At 51.2% G+C, this 20099-nt stretch overlaps 1 protein-coding gene across 2 annotated transcripts in view; it reads right to left on the bottom strand.

The window, feature by feature from the left end:
- Positions 1 to 611: 611 nt before the first annotated feature.
- The window catches only part of LOC105188272 (uncharacterized), a 39440-nt gene continuing 19952 nt past the window's right edge, over positions 612 to 20099 (bottom strand). Inside the window, exons 2-14 of one of the 2 annotated variants that reach the window (XM_011149635.3) lie at positions 10861 to 11098; positions 10584 to 10692; positions 10350 to 10374; positions 9964 to 10144; positions 9227 to 9576; positions 8261 to 8330; positions 7544 to 7867; positions 7207 to 7360; positions 6413 to 6747; positions 5350 to 5463; positions 5022 to 5108; positions 1430 to 2053; positions 612 to 1209 (exon numbers count right to left, since the gene is read on the bottom strand). In XM_011149635.3, the coding sequence (XP_011147937.2) occupies positions 1042 to 1209; positions 1430 to 2053; positions 5022 to 5108; positions 5350 to 5463; positions 6413 to 6747; positions 7207 to 7360; positions 7544 to 7867; positions 8261 to 8330; positions 9227 to 9576; positions 9964 to 10144; positions 10350 to 10374; positions 10584 to 10692; positions 10861 to 11098 (2779 nt within the window). In that variant the 3' untranslated portion in view covers positions 612 to 1041. The remainder of the gene's footprint in view (positions 1210 to 1429; positions 2054 to 5021; positions 5109 to 5349; positions 5464 to 6412; positions 6748 to 7206; positions 7361 to 7543; positions 7868 to 8260; positions 8331 to 9226; positions 9577 to 9963; positions 10145 to 10349; positions 10375 to 10583; positions 10693 to 10860; positions 11099 to 20099) is intronic. The other variant, XM_025302631.1, reaches the window with a different exon arrangement.

The raw sequence follows: 20099 nt of genomic DNA, 5'->3' as shown, positions 1-20099 counted from the left end.
TTAAGTCCTTCATAGTGTTTACACAATTGCTATCTTTGGCTTTACAACTCCTTTCGCTTCTCACTCCTTCGAAATATCTAAATCCCATTGAAATGTCCGACATCACTAGGAGAAATGATAAGAAAGATTGTGAAAACAGAAAATTTGTGTTGTGCTATTTACCAATGATTAATTATGCAATATTTACTTGTCGTATATATATTCCATCTGCTCGGTTGAATATGTTACATGATTAATATTTTGCTCATTAAAATTAAAGATGAAGCTTACATGCACAGAGTACTGAGATAATTGAATATTAAATAATTTTTGCATAAATACTTCTTCTTGAATCACCTCAATACGTGGAAAACAGCAGTAAGCAATCATTCGTAGCATCAAGATAGGACAATAGTCTGTATAGTTCGAAGAATGTAGAATCAAAATTTCGACTTGGGATCTGATAAGGTTGCATCATAAACTATCGACGTGACAGAAATTGATCGATCGATTGTCGCTCGGCTCCGATTACAATCTTCATAAGTTCTCGAATGATATTATTTAGATACTCCACTCGCGTGGATTTGTTAATACGTTAATTGAAGAAATTGAGAAACACCTCGAGGACCAGATGTTTACGTATCGTCGTTTTTATTCAGAAATTCAACGTGTCGTCGAATTGTTTTCTGTGTTAAAGGTTCGTACATAGCCGCGATCGCGCAGATAGATTACATTTAAAGACAGGGACTACGTGGTAAATACTGGTCGTAATACCCTGTCTCGGTTAATAAGAATCAGCTCCTTCGCTCCTTACTCGAAGTATATAATACGATAATAAATAAGATATAAAAAAACACGTACACGTACACGTACGTGTATGTGTGTGTGTGTGTGTGTGTCAAAGAACCTCACCAATAGCGGGAGCGCCTTTTCACTTTTATAATATAAAGTCAAAACGGTTAGCGAAACGTGCAAAAATGTACAAAATTTACGAAGGTACAAGGATCCATTTTCTACGTTCGTCTGACCGAGAGAGAACATCCGCCCGCGCGCATTGCACTCTTATCGACTACCGTTCTCCGGATTCACTTTGATGGTGACCTTGTTGTTGAGAGCGGACGCGAGTTTCTCGACGCTGCCTTGGAAGTATTTGTTCGGCTCTGAATTCGTTGTATCGTTGCTGGACGTCACTGCGTTTTCAGGAATAGTCTTCACGGGCGACTGGTTTTCCTGAAACGCGGAAATGCGCGTGTTTACATTCTCTGTGCGTATCCCCCTTCCCCAGCAAGAGAGAAGAAAAGAAAAAAGAAATCAAAACACGCGATCGTCAGGCGATCGCGTAAATTTCGCGCGAACATTCTCAACGAGCAACGCAATTCTGAAAAATCGCGCTAGAGACTAGATTCGGCCACACCTGACCTTTCCCGTCGCTCTTCGAGCCACCGCTTACCCCTTCAGTCTTTCTCCTAAGGTTCGACCTCTGCAGAGTCGCCGCGAGCTCGTTCTGCAGCCTCGACACGACCGGACCGTTGGCGGCCGACGCGTCGTCGGCGCCGTTCTTATCGCGCGTCTGCTGCGACAAGAACTCCAGTCTCGACGGCTGCTTGGTCTCACCCTCGTACGCGCCTATCCTGATGGCCACTTTGCCGCCGACGCTCGACTTGGCGGCCGCCTGGGCGCCGTTGGTCGGCGAGACCGACGCCGGCGAGCTCTTGGCGAGCTCCGCGACCGGACTCGTCGCGGCGTCCTTGCCGTTGGCCACCGACGGTTTGTTACCTCCGGTGGCGTTGTGACGCGGACTTCCGTTTGGAGCCAAGGACGGACTCGACACCGGGAAGTACGTCGGCGGCGGCTTCGGTACCGTGCTGGGTGTCTCCTTCAACTTGAAGGACTCGATGCTCTGCATCTCCACCGAGTCGTCGTTTCCGCGACTCTTCGACGGAAGCGGAAGTGGAGGAGGCGCCGGCGGCGGCGGCGGTACCGGAGCACCCGTCGACGCCGCCGCCGACGATGCTGCGGTCGTTGTCGTCGTTGCTGTTGACGAGGTCCCGTTGAGCATCCTCTTCTCTTGTTCCTGAAAGAGTAGCGCGAGTAGTGTTATCAATTGATACGCTAATTAAATAAGACGTTTATGAGGCGCAAACAAGCCTCGAGACAAGTCTTATGAAACAACGGCGCTCCGCGTGCAAATAAAGATAAGATGAGAAACGTAAGAGGAGACTACGTCTCTTCGGAATTAAATCATTTTTCCCAGCATTACATATATTTTTTCGATGTCATCGATCTGATCCTCCAGAATGGAGTCGTACGACTTGAGACTGTTCGCCCGAGGCGAATCGATATTGAAGTGTCGACTGTACGATAAATGCGTCGATAGATCGTCCTTGGGCTTTCACGGCCGAAATGAAACGCCGTGTGGCTATCATCGCTAAATAGTTTACACGCGGGTTACTAACGTTGTAGGGCGTGATCGTGACGAGCACTTGTCTCCTCATCGTCGCGTCACCCGCACTCGTCCTCAAACGTTGCTTATCCATGCTCGCGATTCCGAGCGTCGTAAATTGTACACCGAGCTAACTGCAACGCGCGTCTCAACGCGTCATGTATCTGCGACTCTTCGCCCTCCCGCCGTCACTTGATTATCTACTCGCTCCAGCACTTTTTGTCTGTCTGCGGACGGTCGTGCGTTATCCTCCGCTGTAGTTGATTATTTCGCAACAGCGTCGCAAAGCGCACGACGAGAGAACGGAAAGAGAGCCCCCGGCGGTTTCGGCTAGGCTGAGAGACGACTTCACTCGGTCCTTCACTTGTACCTTCCTCTCTCGCACCTTCCTCCCGGCCGCGACGATGCAGATATTTTCAAAGCCACAATTGCTGAATTCACTTCCTGTCAGGCGGGAGGTGTCTTCTCGGAAAAGAAACGTCTCTTTCTCTCTTTGACGGCGCGTTTATCTGCCTTTTAACGAGTTCTTCGCGAGGCGCGAACCTCCTCCCCGCGCACGTCCCTATTTTCGTCTAATTACGGCCGCAGGATCGCACGACCTCATGTTTCGCGGTAATTCGCCGTTGCCGCGCTGCCGCTGCCTTGAAGCCGATCGCGCGACGCGACCACGGCTCGTCGGCCAACTGAAGAAACGCGCGCTGGAACGTTACGTCGGCGTTGCGAGCGCTCTTATGTAACACCCCCTATTATTTTGCACGTCTACCGCAATTCAGTAGGAAACTGTCGAAGCGGAGGAAAAGAAGAGAAAAAAAAAAATGCGCCACGGCCGAGACGAGGACGACGTCGCTCGCGCGTCGCGCTCCGCCAAGTCTTCGTGCTGCGCGGCGCGACGAAATCCGCGATCGACTGGCGTTCGTCGTGGCGATCGCGCTCGAATCCTCGAGCGCGGCCGATAACGGTGATTAATGGACGATAAGACGGCGAGCCGAGAGCCCGCTAATCTGTGACTCTCGCTTGTGTAACGAGCGGGGGTCGTCGTCACCTGATCGGCGAGAAATCGGCGAGCAGTGATTTATCAGCGCGCGAGAGCGCGATAAGCGATCTCCAGACAAATCACAATAGCTCGATTTTTAGGCGTTTCCCGCGCGCATTGTGGTGCACACAGAGAGTGTCTTGTAAGCGGCTCTACGAGCCCGTAAACGCACTGTCGCCGCTATTATTCCTCCCCGGCGATCTCTCTCCCGCAGAACATTGTTAATCACTCTGTGAATAGCTCTTTCATCGTAATCGCCGCTTCCAAGTAATCGCCGGTCTTCTCTAGTCCGCCGCGAGCCTCAGCGACGGCAGTTTCGTATTATTGTTGATCAAGCTGTTTTTAAATGTACGTGGAACGAGACGCGCACGTGTATGTATAATCCCAAGCGACGAGTCGCGCTCTCGGACGATCGTTCATGAATTTTTGTAAGCGCGAGAGAGAGTTCCTCGCACTCGCAACGCGCGCGAGCGATATTCTCGCGCGCGGTAACACAAGAACTGAAACAAAACCCCGGAATGTACGTGACTTTAAGGTGCAAACTGCTCTCGCTATCTCTCGTCGTTTCAACAATACTGGCGACTAGTATGCGTGCCTACAGGTACACATCCGGGCGAGCGTGTCGCGCGGCGGTGCGTCGTCGACAATATACACACACACACGTCTTATACGTATGTGTGTGTGTGTGTGTGTGTGTGTGTATAGCCTGCACACCACACCGAGTGTTCTGGAGTCTTTATAATTTCGTGCTCTTATCTGTTTGCACCGGCGGATCCTTGCTTATGCGGTTGTGTAATTAAAAGCGCCACCTAGCTGTGCCCCGAAAAGCGTATGAAAACTGCTCGACGGGCGAGAACAGCTACTCGAATCGAGCCGTCTGACGTCTGTTTTCTCTTCTACCTTTTCCAGTTTTAGATTGACGTTTCGTTGCTTCCGAAAAATCCCCTGTGTGAGCCGCACTTGCTTTCGCGCGATCACCGGCTCGGGTTAATTGTTAATTACGTACATTTTCCGCTCGTCATCGTGATTAACGTCATGCACGCGTGATACGAACGTAAGTCCGCCGCGTCGGTTCGCTTTGCTGCTGTTCTGCTTCGAACTTCGAAATGAAATGTTTATTATCGCGATTGGCCGAGATGCAATTTCTCGGTCTACCACGAGCCGACTGAATTCATTAGTGCCTCGGACTTATTCCGCGGGGGCTTATCCAACGGCGCGACAATAAGCGCGTACAATGGCGGGGCACGCGCGCCGCGATCGCAGTTACATCGCGCAATACGCGTTACGTCACTAATCGGTCTCGAAGATATGCTTATCAGTGAACGGTATACCAAGTCGCGGCATCAGGTGGACTATTGTTATCGCATGGAAGTCAACACATTATGCGTTTCGAGTGCCGCGCGACCGAGTCGGGAAATGAATATTCGCGAGCGCGATGAGTTTCGCAAAATTCGGCGGGACTTTGCGAGAGATCTTCCGGCGACGCGCGTTATCGAACGCAATTATAACGCCGACTTTCATAGAACAAACGGCTTAATCGCCGGCGATTAATCTCTCGCTCCTTACCTTCTCGGGAACTTGATCCGCGGCCTGTGCCTTTTGCTGAGCGGAATTGAACATCTTTTGGTGTGCACGCTTAAACTCCTCCATCAACTGCGGAGAAAAGCGTCGATTTCAACTCGATGTAATTCTAAGCTGATCGGTAAATGAGGTCTTCCTCTCGCGACGTGAGATGATGTAAAATTGAAGGAATTTAAATTGGAGGCTTAATCGCAATTATTATTACGTGCCGTTGCGTTTTATGCGAAGTGAGTAAATGAGACACTTATTATTAGTTACGAAGAGTCAATTACGAAGACGCAACAATACGCGTGTAGAATCGCAGTTGACCGACCTTATCGTGTGTGACTTTTTGCTCCTGCGACCTTAGAGCCTCAGGATTCTGAGGTTTGCGGTTGTCCGGAGTTTTTTCCTTTGGTGCTTCCGCTTTAGCGGCATTGTTCATTCTCTGTGCAGAAGAACAAAGTAATACGCAGCGTTAATGAATGAGCATCGTGTCATGATCGCGAGATACTCGAAAACATCGAGCGAACGTAATTACGAGTCGAATTACGAATCGTAGTTACCTCTCGACGTTCTCGTGCAATTGATAGAGATAAGCGCCTCTATGGAATGCGCAAAACTACGGTTTCGAGAAACTTATTTTCCGTGTAAAGATAGAGTATAATCCGCTTGTTGATATACCTAGACTACAAGAGATAACATTTTTTTCGCAATTCATTATATCTTGATACAGGCTGGAGGACTCTTCAGCTTGTCGATAATGTTTATAAATTTTCTATCGCGCTGGACACGGGAAAACTAGAGTAGAAGATATCGCGGGTAAGAGATAAGAGATTTAATCATAGATACCAAGGTCAACAACAACGGAAAGATCAGAAAGGAATTACGAGCACATTCGACGGAAAAAGAAAAGCAAAAAGTATCGCGATCACGATAAAGAGCATACATCACGCGTCGTAAATATTTGATCTCTGATCTCGCGTCGTCGTAAATATTTGATCTCCGATTTAACTTCACCTCTCGTTTCTTTCGATCGGGTCGAGCTGGTCTTTCGCAAAAACTCTCGGCCATCGTCATTCTTGTGTCAGGCGAGTGCAAAAGTTTTGATGGATTTTACGGCAAGAAAAATAATTGTATTAAAAACGATTTATCATGATCTTTCGGCGAAAAATGATGATAAATCATGATAGAAAAAGAAAACAACGACGATTACCTAGGTAGAATAAATAAATCGTTATTAATAAAATTACTCTGTTTATTTTTCTAGCATGTAATCCACCGAAACCAAAGTTGTACCAAGTAGTTGAATAATAATGAGTCTCGCGAAGTCGTAAAGAAATGGATTTGGAACACGCTCGTCCAACGACGACCACGACGTGGTGCACGATGTGTACCTGTTGCGCTCGCCTCTGCAGCTCCTGCGTGATGGCGGTGCTCAGATCGGTGCTGGCGATCGGCGAGGTCCTTGCAGCGCAGTTGCGCGGCGTCGCGTATGCGGCCGTCGAAGTCTCCGACGGTTTGCTGGCGACGCTGCTGGACCCGCCGGTGGCTGAGCCGTAGGACACGGTGGACGCGGGCTCGCAGGACGACGTCGACAACGACGACGATGTCGAGGCGGAGTCCTTGCTGCAGGACGACTCGAGGCTCGATTCGGTCTCCGTGGAGCCGGTGCTGCCCATCGACATGGTGCTGCCCATTTGCATACCCATGGCGTTCATCGGTTTGGTCTCTGCAACGATGAGTGATTCACATAATTATAATCGCGATGAGAAACATCGAATCTGTCGCTCGAACCGTCGTGAAATTTTCGACGGAGCATTGGGCGTAGACAACATTATTTATCTCATTATCATCAATATTGACCATTTAATTATATTGATTATTAATGATGGAATTTTTGAATAATAATAATCTAGGGAATATTATTAACATACGTCTCGTCGGACAATAATAATTTTCGAAATATTAAGCAAAAACGTCGTGGAGAAATCACACGCGGGAAGACACTTCGTCCTCTCGGGATCTACGTTTCCGGACAGATCGTTAGTTAGAAGGAGGCAATTTCTTCCTTCAGCATTCGCTCGCTCGCGAACGCCGTGCGTCCAGTTGTTATTCTAATGATTCCACGAGAGAGAGAGAGAGAGAGAGAGAGAGAGAGAGAGAGAGAGAAAGAGAGAAGTCGTCAAACCTGCTGGCCATTTGTAAGGAAGCGGCGGAGGTGGTGCAGGTGGACAAACTGACTGATGCACTTCCACAGTCGTTATCGTCTTCCTCTCGGCCTCGCTCTGTCTTTGCATGAGTTGCAGGTCTGCCAATCGATTGCCGACCGCTTGGCCGTTCTCCTGGACGCAGAATCATTCGCGGTACGCGCGCGTTAATACATCTCGTTTATTTCATTTCAACCGGTCTGTTCGATCAGTTTCAACGCAACGCAACCGTATATCTCAAAGCATGAGAAATGGCACGATAATGGAAAGCGCGCGCGCGCGCGCGCGCGCACGCGGGTCTCTTACGGAGCTTCTTACTTTGGAGCCATGGTACATGGGCAAGTCGTCCGCGGGTCCGTCGTAAATCACGTCCTGCTGTCGCACGTTATCTCGCCGGTAAGCCAGCCGCCGATTAGCCTCGTCCCGCGGATTCGCGTCGAAATCGTGCACCTCGTAGTCGATCCTAGGCGCCACGGGATCGTAAAGCGGCTCGTTGTCGATGTCATCCTCATAATTGCCGCGCGGGTTGAAGTGATACTGGCCGCCCGGTATAGGCCGGTGATTCTGGTTCTGGTTCTGGTTCGAGCTCTGATTAACACGAATTACGGTCGTGTTATTCGGTTTTCGCGTCCATTCCGGCGCCTAGAAAACGGTCACGTCAAGTCGGAGTCAAGTTCCGATGCCGCAGTCGCATCTCCGCTTCAACACATTTCGCAAGCTACAGCGGTGGTGGAGCGTATCGCGGCTCGGGGAAGGAAATTATTTATTTGATCTGGATGAAATTAACATTAGGAAAAGACAAGCGAGATTGCAGATGCACGATCTAAAACGTGCTTTCGCTTTCTCGAAGAGCCGCGCGAGATTTCTAATGATTATCCCCGGTGCACAATTCGAGAAAGCGGAAGTTAGATTATTCTTCTCGGAGGGAAGAAAAAGAGACGCACAATATGTGCGGTCGAAAGATGTTTTCTCTCAAATCGATCTCGCACAGCGCAACTGTGTTGTCAAGATGGGTGCTTCCTATCGATCCTTTACCTGCTCCATATGCGCCCATTCCGAGGAGGAACTGCAGCTGCTGGTGGACAGCGCGAGAGGACAGCATATTCTGCAAGGCATATCCAGGAAATGAGGATAAAATTTATATACATGTCCGCGGTCGATTACGCAAGCGAGCGCGTGCGCGCGCGCCGATTTCTAAAGAACGGAATTCGTGCGGGACGGGGACTTTTGCGCGGTGGCGGCGGAGGCCGGGGGGAACAGGAGAAACAGGATAAATGTTTACGTGGCGGCAAGGAATTCGCCGTCTGGCCGAGTCTAGCGATCCCTATCGCGAAATGTCCTGTTAATGGAGCGACTTTCTCTCGCTGTAAATTCATCGATGCACCCGATAACGTCCCGCGACCGGCTAGCGATGTGTGTAAAGACGGTCCCCCGACCTACGATTTTTCGATTCGCGCGATGGCGCGCGCAAAGCGCGACATGCATTCGATGGAAAGCTCGAATTTTCAAACTGGATCTCCTCCCGATGAGTCAGTCAGGCGCACCAGGTCGAACGCACCTTTCGACGCACGACGGGCTTATCGCGACGCAAACTCGTCGCGAGTCGAGGAGCATCCGTATGCACATAATATACACGCGCATAGCGAGTGTCGCAGATAACAGTAACGCGATCGACGTTCGCGAGGCCGATTCGCGCAATGATAAACGACGCGCCGGAGTGCGATCGGTAATTGCAATCGGCAGCGCGGTTTCAATTATCGCGACACGCTCGCGACCAGTCATTCGCGTCGCTCGCGAAGCCCCGAGAGAGATCCGCGATAGGAAGACGCGCGCGCGTGTTAATAACTCGCGCGATTTCCCATTAATGCGAAACGGAAACCCTCGATCGCGCGCGCTTCCTTCGTCGATCATTATCTTCGATTTCTCGTTTTCCTCCTCGCTCCTTCCCTCCGTCCGTCTTTTACCGGCCGCGCGCGAGGCCGTTAAATTCGCGACGCTGACCTGCCGTTTCTGTTGCAGGCGTCGTCGCGCGGATACCGCTGGTGCATCCTGCCGTCCTGGTGCTGCGGCGAGGACGACGGGTTGTTCGGCTGGGGCGGCGGGCTCGCGGCCACCACGCTCGACGTCTCGGAGTCGTAGCCGCTGGAGCCGCGCGTCCACAGCGGCTCGGGGCAGTCGTAAAGGTGATTGGGCGTAGGTCGTTGCACCACGAGGTCGAGGATCGCCGAACTGCGCATCACCTCGATGGCCCTCTCGAACGGCAGATCGGTGAGTCGTTGGCCGTTGCACCAGATTATTACGTCGCCGGCCTTGAGGCCAGCCGCTCGCGCCGGCCCGCCCTCCCTCGTGCCCTGCGAGCGTGTACGCATGTTTATTAACGAACGAGATTAGTCCTCAGTCCTGTGACGTCGTTGAATCTCGAGTCTCGAGAAGAGTCACCCCGCTTACCCCCGGACCGGCGGCTTCGTATTCTTCGCTCGTGTTTATTTTACGCTCTTTACGCTTTGTCTCTCGGGCACGCTGATTGAGAGCACACTCGTGAATATCTTGTTCATGCTTCGAAATGCTCGAATGCAGAGCTGGATATCTTTTACTTGTGAATGAAGCGTACGAAGCGGGGTTTGTTTTTATAGTCATGCTCTCGAAACGCTTTGTGAACGCGATGTGGAAAGTCTCGAGAAAGCTACTCGCTGGTTATATTAACAGATAAGCACAGTCGATTGAAAGCTGCTATCAACCTGGACAGTGAGACCCGGTACGATGCCCCGGCAAACGCCGCATCCCAGCCGACCCTTTTCGCCGACGAGAATCCGAATTCTGACTTCTGCGCTCGGGACGCCGCCTAAACCAGTTTCGTTGTACTGCAGCTGCTGTTGCTGTTGCTGCACCATGTGCCAGGTAACCGGATCGTTCGGGTTGCTTTGCGAATCATAAAGGATTTTTGTAAAACGAGAGGATGCATCCGCGCCAGCGTGAGCGCGCGGCGAGAGGACGCGCCTATGCGCAGAAAGAGAGAGAGAGAGAGAGAGAGAGAGAGATGTAGATAGAAATAGAGAGAGAGAGAGAGAGAGAGAGAGAGGGGGGGTGGATTCACGCAAAGTTTTAATTAAGTTTCGATACTTACTCCTTCACGGGTATCATCCCTACGCCTGCAATACAAATCGAAAGCCATAAGTTCCCGCTATCAGCAACGAGATAGAGATTATTGCGCGCGCGCGTGTATTACTGTTATTAATTATTTTTCCTTCCTCTCCGAAACGCGAGGCTTATACCTCGTACAAAGTGCAGAGAACTGATTTACGTCCGAGGTACTTCGCGGAGCCGAGCGATAATTAAGATACACAGGCGAGATAGTTACTTCGGATTTTGAGCACCAGGACTTGCTGATTCTTCGCCAGCAGCGCGACTTCCTGATGCACCGCGTCCTCCACCGGATAGCCGTTCACCCGTAAGATCTGATCGCCCACCTGAAAGCGACATGTGAGCCGAGTGCTGAGACCGTTAGCTGGGAAATGAGAGACAAGAAGACTGTCGTGTCGCCGGTCGCGCTCGCTCGTTCGCTCGCTCGAGAGAGAGAGAGAGAGAGAGAGAGGGACAGAGACAGAATTAGGTAGCGATCGCTGAAAAATACGTACCCTCAGTCCGTTCCGATGGGCCTCGCCACCCGGTTGGACGTCGCTGACGTAAAACCCGGCGGCGTACTCCCGTCCACCCCGTAACGAGAAGCCGAAGCCGGCGTTACCGCGACGCCTCAGCCGTACGTTCCTGGTCACGCCGATGACGGCCATCCTGCCGCCTCCCGCCGGGTTCCCAGGACCTCCACCGGTCGATGATCCCGTGCCAGCACTTGACGCGCTGGAGGAGCCACCGGACCTGTCGGCATCGTAAAAAGGATGCATATAAATAACGCCATTTCGTACGCCGCAGCCGAGCGGGCAGGAGAGCGAAGCCGACGCGCGCGCCTTCGATTGCTTCTCCTGCAAGAGGGCTCCTGCTGAAACTCGAGACGCAGGCGCGAGCCTTCGAACACTGTGCAGCTCCGAACCGCGTTGATTAATTCGCGGCGTAGCTCTGCGACTTTTTATCTCGGTCACCGAACATTCCAGACGTTTCCACGATGATTAAGTATAATTCATCCGGCGAACCTTCCCGCGCGCGATCAGATCCTTATTACCTCCGTGGGAAAAATGAACTTGAAGAGGGCGGTAAGGAAATTTGCGAGATGGCTTGCATTCGTTCCGCTACTCGTCTCGTACGTTTTCTCGCCGTCGTCGTCGGCGGCGGCGGCGACTATATCCGTCGCCCAACGAGAAGCGTCGCTGTAATACCAGCGTGGTCTTATTTCACCTTCGCGAGTAATTGTCTCGCAAAGATCCTCATTTTCCCCTCTCGCTTCGACGGACGAGTGAGCGAGCGACTCGGTACCTTTGTTCGGCCTCGCCGACCTTTTTCCACCTCGCTGTGAAATTAATGACCACACCTGGCGCACCGCGCACGCCGCCGGCACGAGGAAGGAAGGCAGGCGAGCTGAGGAAGCGGAGGTGGTGCGCCGAGGAACGTCGGCCAAAGGTGGAGGAGTCGCGAGGAATTCCACATGAAGGCAAGAAAGAGAAGCAAAGACGGGAGAGAGAGAGAGAGAGAGAGAGAGAGAGAAAGAGGGAGAGTAAAAGAGAGACGAAAGGGAGGGAAAGAGGGAGAGCCAGTCATACATGCGGCGAAGGAGTCGAACCGAGATGAAACTGAACAAGGACACATTGCTAATGATGCCGCGCGAATCCATCTTCCGGCGGACATTGAAAAGATTATGCGCAAAGAACATGCACTCGGCGACGTGGGGATCGGCGGGACGCGGACGCTGTAAGACACGCGGACGACACCGGGTAAATGACAGTCATTAGCGGGAGCACGAGTCTGGTCTAGAATAACCCTGCTTCTGCCTCTTCGCCGGAGGCGCTCTTTCTCGGCAACTCTTCTCCACGACTCCACCCTTCGTCGGGGAGGAGGAACCGCCGCAGCAGGAGCGGTTCCCCTCGCCCGGCGGAATATCAATTTTCGGGACTGGCGTAGGCGAGCGTGAGAATTTCCATCGGGACAATCGAATCGCGTTCGGCCGTGGGATAATAACTATTTTATTCCTCGGCCACCGACCGCATTCAGCATCCGCGGAATGCGCATATGCCGCGTTACGTAACGCCTCGCCCCCCCCCTCCTCCACCCCGTGGGATAACCGACTGCATCTCTTAACGCGCTTCTAATCGCCGCTTCTTTTTTATGCAATGGCCGACACATCCGAGCGCGACGTCGCTTGTGCGCAACAACAGTCAAATTGCCGCTTGCCGCCGAGAGGATCTCTCTGTGCAATCGCGCGGCGGAGGACAATAGAGATGCACGTGGCGTTCGTCGCGCGGCCATAATGCGGGGAAGACGTACCGTTACCGTCGTACCGATATCACCGTTTGACGATCGAGAGCCCGAAAGTGTTACGACTATCGCAAACGTCTCGCACGTATCTCGCCAGTCCGCACCAGCCTGTCGCTCTCTTTCTCCTTCTCTCTCTCTCTCTCTCTCTCTCTCTCTCTCTCTCTCTCTCTCTCTCTCTGTCCGCCTCTGTCCGGCTGACCCGCCCGTGTCACGATCGCGACCGTCGTGCTCATACACACGTATTAATCCGGAACTCGATATTCCACTCACGAATTATGCTAATTCCCGCCTCGCGGGAGGGAGAGCGCAACGTGCCGACGCGTGGAAGGAGCTAACGGGAGAAATTTCAACCGGGAGGATTACGATATTGGCGTCGGGAGAAGTGACTTCTATTTCGGTGGGGAAACAATGAGCCTACGAGTTGTTCTCCACGAAGAACTCGTGCCGCGCGCGATATTGCATGGCTCCTGGCACGGCGCTGTTGTTCTCTCGAAGATTGAGCTCACGAGATCCTCCGGCTTGTCGCGCTTTGAATTCGGACACGCGTGTAGATATCGCGTAGTAGTCTCTAACAGGACGTCTCTGGATCGGCGATTAGAAATTCCATTCGCGTCTTATGCTGATCATCATAACGAAGGACAGGTTTCGAGCAACTTGGGGACAGCTCGAAAAAGAGAGCCAGGTCGCGTCGAAGCGCCTGAACGCGTTTTCCGTTCGCGTTATTAAGCGCGCGATAACGATGCGGCCGGCTATTTCTGAGCCGCCGTTATCGCACACTACTGCTCTCTATTTTTCTCGCGTTTCTCGCGTGAGCTCGCGCGATGGTATTTGTTGTTATCGTTATTCACTTCAGCATTATGGTGATAGCGCGAGCCACGAAGGACGCGAGGAACGTCCAGCTCGCCGACAATGCGGAGAAAGTTGATGCAAGGCTGCGAGGAACACGGAAAGGCACGCCCTGACGAGTGTTCCTCGTCCTTTCAACTCTCGTGACTGCTTTTCTGGCTCGCTCTTCGTGCCTCGCATTGTATCGCCAATGAAAGGCGAAAGATCTATAATGCACATCGCGGTGTTCCGCAGAAATCGCAATCGAAAGAGAGAGAGAGAGAGAAGAGAGAGAGAGAGAGAGAGAGAGAGAGAGAAATCTTAATCTCGCTGGTCTCTTCATTTCCTGTACACGTTCGACGATTTCGAATTTCAGAAACGCAGCTCTTCGTGCGTTTCGACAAAGTTTTAGATACATTCGCTCTGTTTGCGTATTTCACTGGAACACGCCCAAACATTTTTATCTTCAATCTGTTGCGAAATTTACGAAAGAGAGAAAAGTTAAGAATGTAAGTTCCACTAGAAGCTTCGGAAATTTCCAAGTAGAATCGATCCGACACGGTAAAGTTGCGAGAGCCGTTGCATTGTATTTTCACGGCGGCACTTTAAGCGTTTTAGCCTCAGGAATGATCGAGTGAAACACGCGTTGCTGCGAGGCTCTCGACGTCTAACTTTAGAACTGGTAGCAAGCAGTCGAACCAGAAGTTGACAAATTGTTACCAGGCGCGTTTAACGCACCGCCGGCGATTCGCCTTCTGGTCCCCGCCATAGCCACCATAGCCTATGGTTAATCTCTCCACAGGCAAATTATTGCCATATTGTATAAGACCTCGAACGTTACGCGTGAAAATAGCTTGTGACCGACCGTGTCGATTGTTTTTTGTCACGAAATTGGCAATTAAATCGCGCACGAGCGTCGCGAGATGGTCTCACAAAGGAGCAAAACTTTTCAAAAGCGTTCTCTCTCCCGACCAGTTTCGTGAGTGAAAAGACCAGTTTCGAAACAGGTCGCGCGGCTTAAGCTACTTCAAATGTAACGCGATTAAGTAGTAGCCAAACGTACTTCTTTTCTCGTACTGTTTCCTCTTGGGTGCACACGAACATTCAAGGGAGTGTAAGAAGTTTTCTTTCGTTTCCTGCCTACGGAGGAAACCAGGTAAACTCATTGTGTCGCCTCTTTTCTGCGCGATTCGCTTTACGCGCTTCGTCTTTACGAGAGCCGTTACTTCTCGATATCGCGGCCTTTTTGTCGCATAAATCATTGCATAAATCTCGATAGTTTGGATACAAACAAATAATCAAGTGCTACATGGAGGGAATATATAATATAATAATAATAATAATAATAAAATATACAGAGAAAGAGTACCGTTAATGCGTATAATATTATTATAAATTTATATATTGTATAATATTAATACAATATTTATATACTGCGTGTAATATTAATACAGGGAACGCGCGGTAAATAAGCGAATAAATACAACAGCGCTTTCCAGCGCGTTTGCCGCGCTTGAATGGACACGTGATTTCGGAAACAATAATATATACAAGTATCGGGATACGTGACGCGTGAGTCCCGATTTTACAATCAAAATGAAAACAACGTGCGCGAGACGTGTTACGTTATTTCGTATACGCTACGATATTGTCATGCGAGAGACGTTGCGTACGTCCTCGTAATCTCTTGGAATTTTAAAAGTGATGATTATTTGTCGTTCGAAAGTCAAGTGTTTAGTTGACAATGGAATATACAGCCTAGAGCTACCGTACATTTTTTATTCGCCGACATCGATCGATGTAACTAATCGGGGGGGAAGCTTTTCTTTTGTTCCAGATCTGCCAGAGCTAACGGTCGCGAACGATGGTTCCGCTCGTAATCGATTTTGCAATTGTCGCGACGGCGAGTTTCCGAGATCTTTTCACAGCCGACGACTTGCGATATTATCCGCCGATCGGCATCCACGCTGAATGCAACACGCGCACGTCCTACCGTTTTTCGCGAGAATCGCAGTCCTCGCGCGGAGAGAACCGTGTTTTCGACAAGATATAATTATCCGCGGACGGGAAACGGGATATTTCTCTCTCGCGATCTCGCGGAAAGTGCCATGCTCTTGGACATTTTTATACGCGATGCGCCCGACACGCGAGCGCGTTCTCCGAGCGCTGGAATTTATCGCCGACTTTACGTTAAGTCGTTGCACACCGTAAAAACGAACGCGGTCGCGAGTGCAGTGCCGCGAAAGTGGAGTGAATGAAGGAGCGATCGAACGTGAGACTACGTGAGCCGGGCGGATGCGGAGCCACGCAGCCAGGATGTGCCGCGGTGGGTCTCATCGACGGACCTGGACAACCGGACGTCATCGCCGGACTCATCGCGAAACGGTGAGTGCGCCATACGAACGCTCACGGAGCGTCATTACTATACAGCCAGGCGTAAAGGCGATTTTACACGCGCATTTCCGCCGAGAAGAAGTCCGAGCGAGAGAGCGAGCGAGAGAGAGAGAGAGAGAGAGAGAGAGAGGGACTGCCTTTTTGTTATAAGAAAAAGTGAGCGAGAGAGAGATTGCCCTTTTCTTACAAGAGATTACTCGAGAAAAATTCGGATTGCGATCACTCGGAAAGTTACTCCCGGCTCCCGACTCGTGTACTCTTCTTCTTCTCAAACCGCCGTTCGAGCCTCTTTCCTGCCGAGTCTTAAAATGGCATTAATTGCTGATTCGCAGCCGGTTGTTCCGGTTCACTCGGGTCATTATGGAATCCACGCTCCGATGCCTCGCAACTGGAGCGTCTATAGACACAGTTGGAAACGGAGCATATGTTGCGCACACGCCACATACAAATTATACGCGGAGTCTTTTCTTTAGCTCCGAGTCGGGCACAGTGACACGGATCGTTCCGGTCCCGCGCGGTATCGATTTACGAAATTCATGCCTGTCTACGTCACTCGCCGGATAACGCCTCTGGCGTCTCTCGACCTCTCAGGGGTGTGCGAATCGACGGAATTCCGTCCGAATCGAATCGAATCGTCGAAACTTGACTTTCAACTCGTCGGATGTCACCGCGAGTAACTTTTAACCAACGGGAGACTAACTAACACACGCGCCGAGTATTTCTCCGGGCTCGCGACGGGCGCGATGAGTCGCGCCGCTGACGTCGCGGAAGGATGATTCTGAATTATAACGATTAACATTAGAGCTCCTCTATATTCCTTCTTGATCATTTAGTTTTGCATTAATTGATTCCTCTTAAGAGCGGCGAAAAGTACCATCTCGATGCTCCCTGTTCTTGCCGGCTCCGTAAATCCTCGCGATTCGAGATCCTCGAGTAGTTCGAATTCGAGCAGTAAGGATTCGCGGACTCGGATCGAATCGAGTCGAGCAAGATACAATCCGATTCGAATTCCAATAGCTCGTACGCCGCTGCGAGCGATTATTGCGCCATTCGCATCACGCGAATTTCGCGCGGCGCAGAAACGCGCGCTACGTCGCCGTTTCCCAAGTAAAATTCGTTTTCGTCACGGCCGAATTGCCGGCCTAACTATGCCCGCGCCGAGGCCTAGAACGGCGCAAAACGGCCGAGATACACGAGAGAGAGAGAGAGAGAGAGAGAGAGAGAGAGAGAGAGAGAGAGAGAGAGAGAGAGAGACGGAAGGAGTCGGGCGTGTTTCGCGTTTCTTCCCTTCACGCGCGACCGGCCACGTTCCGATCGATCCGGGGAATCCGCGTCTCCGATCGATCGACTCACTGGCGTGCGGATCGTCGAACCAGCGGTGGATTTCGCGGTTTCGATCGTCGACCGCTGTCGAGGGTCACGAATCCACCACGTGCTCCTCCGCTATCGTGCGAACGGAATTTCCGTGCGAGACGAAGAAAGAAGTGAGGAAAAAAACGACGAACGACTCTCGGCCGATGATTAATGAACGCGCTCGCTTTTTACGCCAGGTAACAAGCGAGTGCTCCGCCGGTTCGACCGTGTCTAAGGGCTCTTATTGCTCCGTATTACCACACAGACATTTGTTATCGTATATTGCGGTTGAACAGAGCGAGAAGTTACGATACGTGCACGCACGGCCGGGAAATTTTGCCGCGATGCTTTAGAAAGCAAGAAAAGTGACACTGACCGCCGATCTCCGATGTCCGCCGACGATGATAAATCGCGTGGAATATCGGTCATAGGGAAAGTTTTCGATCTCTTTCTCTTTGTCTCCCTCTCTCTCCTCCCTTTCCCCCTCTCTCTCTCTCTCTCTCTCTCTCTCTCGCATGCGCGCCGGGAAAAAAACGGACGAGACGACTCGTTTCCGGGATTCTTTCGATGCACGTTAACGATTTACGATCCTCGTTACAGGTTTCTTTCCTCCGCCCGTTCCGACCGGAACGGCTGAAGAGAGAGAGAGAGAGAGAGAGAGACGAGGAGAAGGGGAGAGCGTCGCGGAAAAAGAAAAGAACCACAAAGCTCATTGCCGTGTTTGTGGTGAACGGTAACGGTGATCATCTCCCGGCAGTAAAGTTTCGAGCCGTCGTCCCTCCGCCGGGCGCGCTATCCGCTCGGCCGGTGGTTTAATGCGGCACAATGCCGATAGGATGGTAAATAATTTCTTCGTTGCGGCTAACGGGAACGCTCACGCGAAACGCGAAAAGCAATAATCTCGCGAGCGGCTACGCCGCCTCTCGACGGCCCGCGTTTTCTCGAATTCAAATGTACCCGCGATCTTGAGCAAACACTTCCTCGACCGCGATTCGCGCGATTCGAGTATCAGCCGCGCGTGCCTCTTTCGATTAGTCAGGTTACACCACGGTGAACGGATAATTTACGAAATTTTACGAAATTTTACGAATTTTACGTAATAAGCAAGGTCTCAGAGTCGAAAGGCGCGCGGCGCGGTAGGACGTTCCTTCCATGAGGAGGGAACTTCTTCTTTAATCAATTAAATCATTTAAATAAAATGAAACAAAATTAAATTAAATTAAATTAAATCTGATGGCATCCTCGCGGCGAAAAAAAATAAGCTCACCTGCTCGCGGGTCTTGCTCGTCAATCGAGCAAGACTGACGGGGAGACGCTTGTAGATCGCGCGGATGAAAGGATTCCATTACGACGGAATCGGCCGCTATCGGAATATATGGAATAGTGGTGATTTTTGCCGAGCTACTTAGACGGGTAATTGCATAATGTTACACCTTATTAAGACCGTAGCAAGACCGTTCCGCGAGCAGGCATGTGGGTTGCACAACGGATATTTGATTCCTCCTGTTCCATCCGGTCGTCACGTAAGCCCGCCTACCTAAAGCGCATCATAAATCCCTGCTAAAGTCAACAGCGGTAGCAATTAAACGCGACATGCCTGTCTCTTGCGCAGGAGGATCCTTCTCTCCGGTCGGTTCTCCGTCTCGGCGAATCTAATAGGCTGGATATGCGGCCCGGCCAGCTCTCCTCGAGCTGAGAAAATTGAGTGAAATGGGCCCGCGGACGTAACGATCGTCGAGTGTAACGCTCGGCCGAAGCGTATCGTTTGTTAACGTATCGTTTATTACGCTGACTAATTAAGTCGTAACCGAGCGCGAAATAAATATCCCCGCCAAATGACTCATCATCTCTTTCTCTCTCTCTCTCTCTCCCTCTCTCTCTCTCTCCTTCTTTCTCTCTCGCTCTGTCCGCGAACTATATTACATTTGCATCAGCCTCGTTTTATCCTGACAGCCCTCGCTGATCTTATCCTCTTCTCCTCTTCTCGAAGTGGGTCGCCACGTAATATTACGTTATCCATATTATTATTATTGATACATACACACACATGTATATACTATACGATCGAACTCGCCGCGACGCTCGGCGCCGTGTCATTGACTTTGCAACTTTTTGACTCGCGAGACGAGGAGCGGTCGGGAGGGAGGGAGGATGGATTCACTTTCACACGGTCGAAAGCGGCGAATCGCGGCAGATCGTATCTGCGGATCAATTTATGCCCCGCGAGCATCTATCGCGGATAATTAAAATCTTGTTATCTCGATCGTTATATCTGAACGATGTTCGCGGGTGTTTCATACTCCCATAATAATCATCCGATTTTTATCGCCTCCCTCCCCCCCTCCCGCGCGCAGTTACGTCGTAAATACGCGACGGCGTGATGGCAATATCAAGGGCCAGCGAGCGTGAGCGCGAGGATGAATCGCGACGTAAAAGCTTCGGGAGTTTGACCGAAGGACGAGCGAGTTCGAGCGGATTCCTCGAGCGACATTCTTCGCGCTCGAAGAAAAACTCCCGCTGTATCGTTGGTGGGATTACTTTCGGCGAACGTAACGTCTCTCGCTCGCTCTCTCTCTCTCTCTCTCTCTCTCTCTCTCTCTCTCCGCCGATGTCCGCGCGACGAAACGCGACGAGTAATCAGCCAAATGGAAAAGCACCGCGGCGGCGAGTTCATTGACGCGCGACGGTAAAACCGACGACTCGTTGGTATTCGCGCATGGTAGAGCCACACACAGGTGCGTGTAAGAAGCGCGCGTGTGTGCATTTCGAAGAGATCGATGTGTGTCAGCGGGTCAGCGGCATCCATCAGCGGCGGTGATGTCCCTCGGACGTTTTAGCTGCCGGCTACCGAAGGCAAAACAACTCTCCTTCAATGTGCCGT

The sequence above is a fragment of the Harpegnathos saltator genome, unplaced genomic scaffold (genome assembly GCF_003227715.2).
Source record: "Harpegnathos saltator strain DR-91 unplaced genomic scaffold, Hsal_v8.6 scaffold115, whole genome shotgun sequence".
NCBI classification, from domain to species: domain Eukaryota; kingdom Metazoa; phylum Arthropoda; class Insecta; order Hymenoptera; family Formicidae; genus Harpegnathos; species Harpegnathos saltator.
Note: the sequence above shows the minus strand (reverse complement) of the source record. Positions and strands in the feature narration are given on the sequence as shown.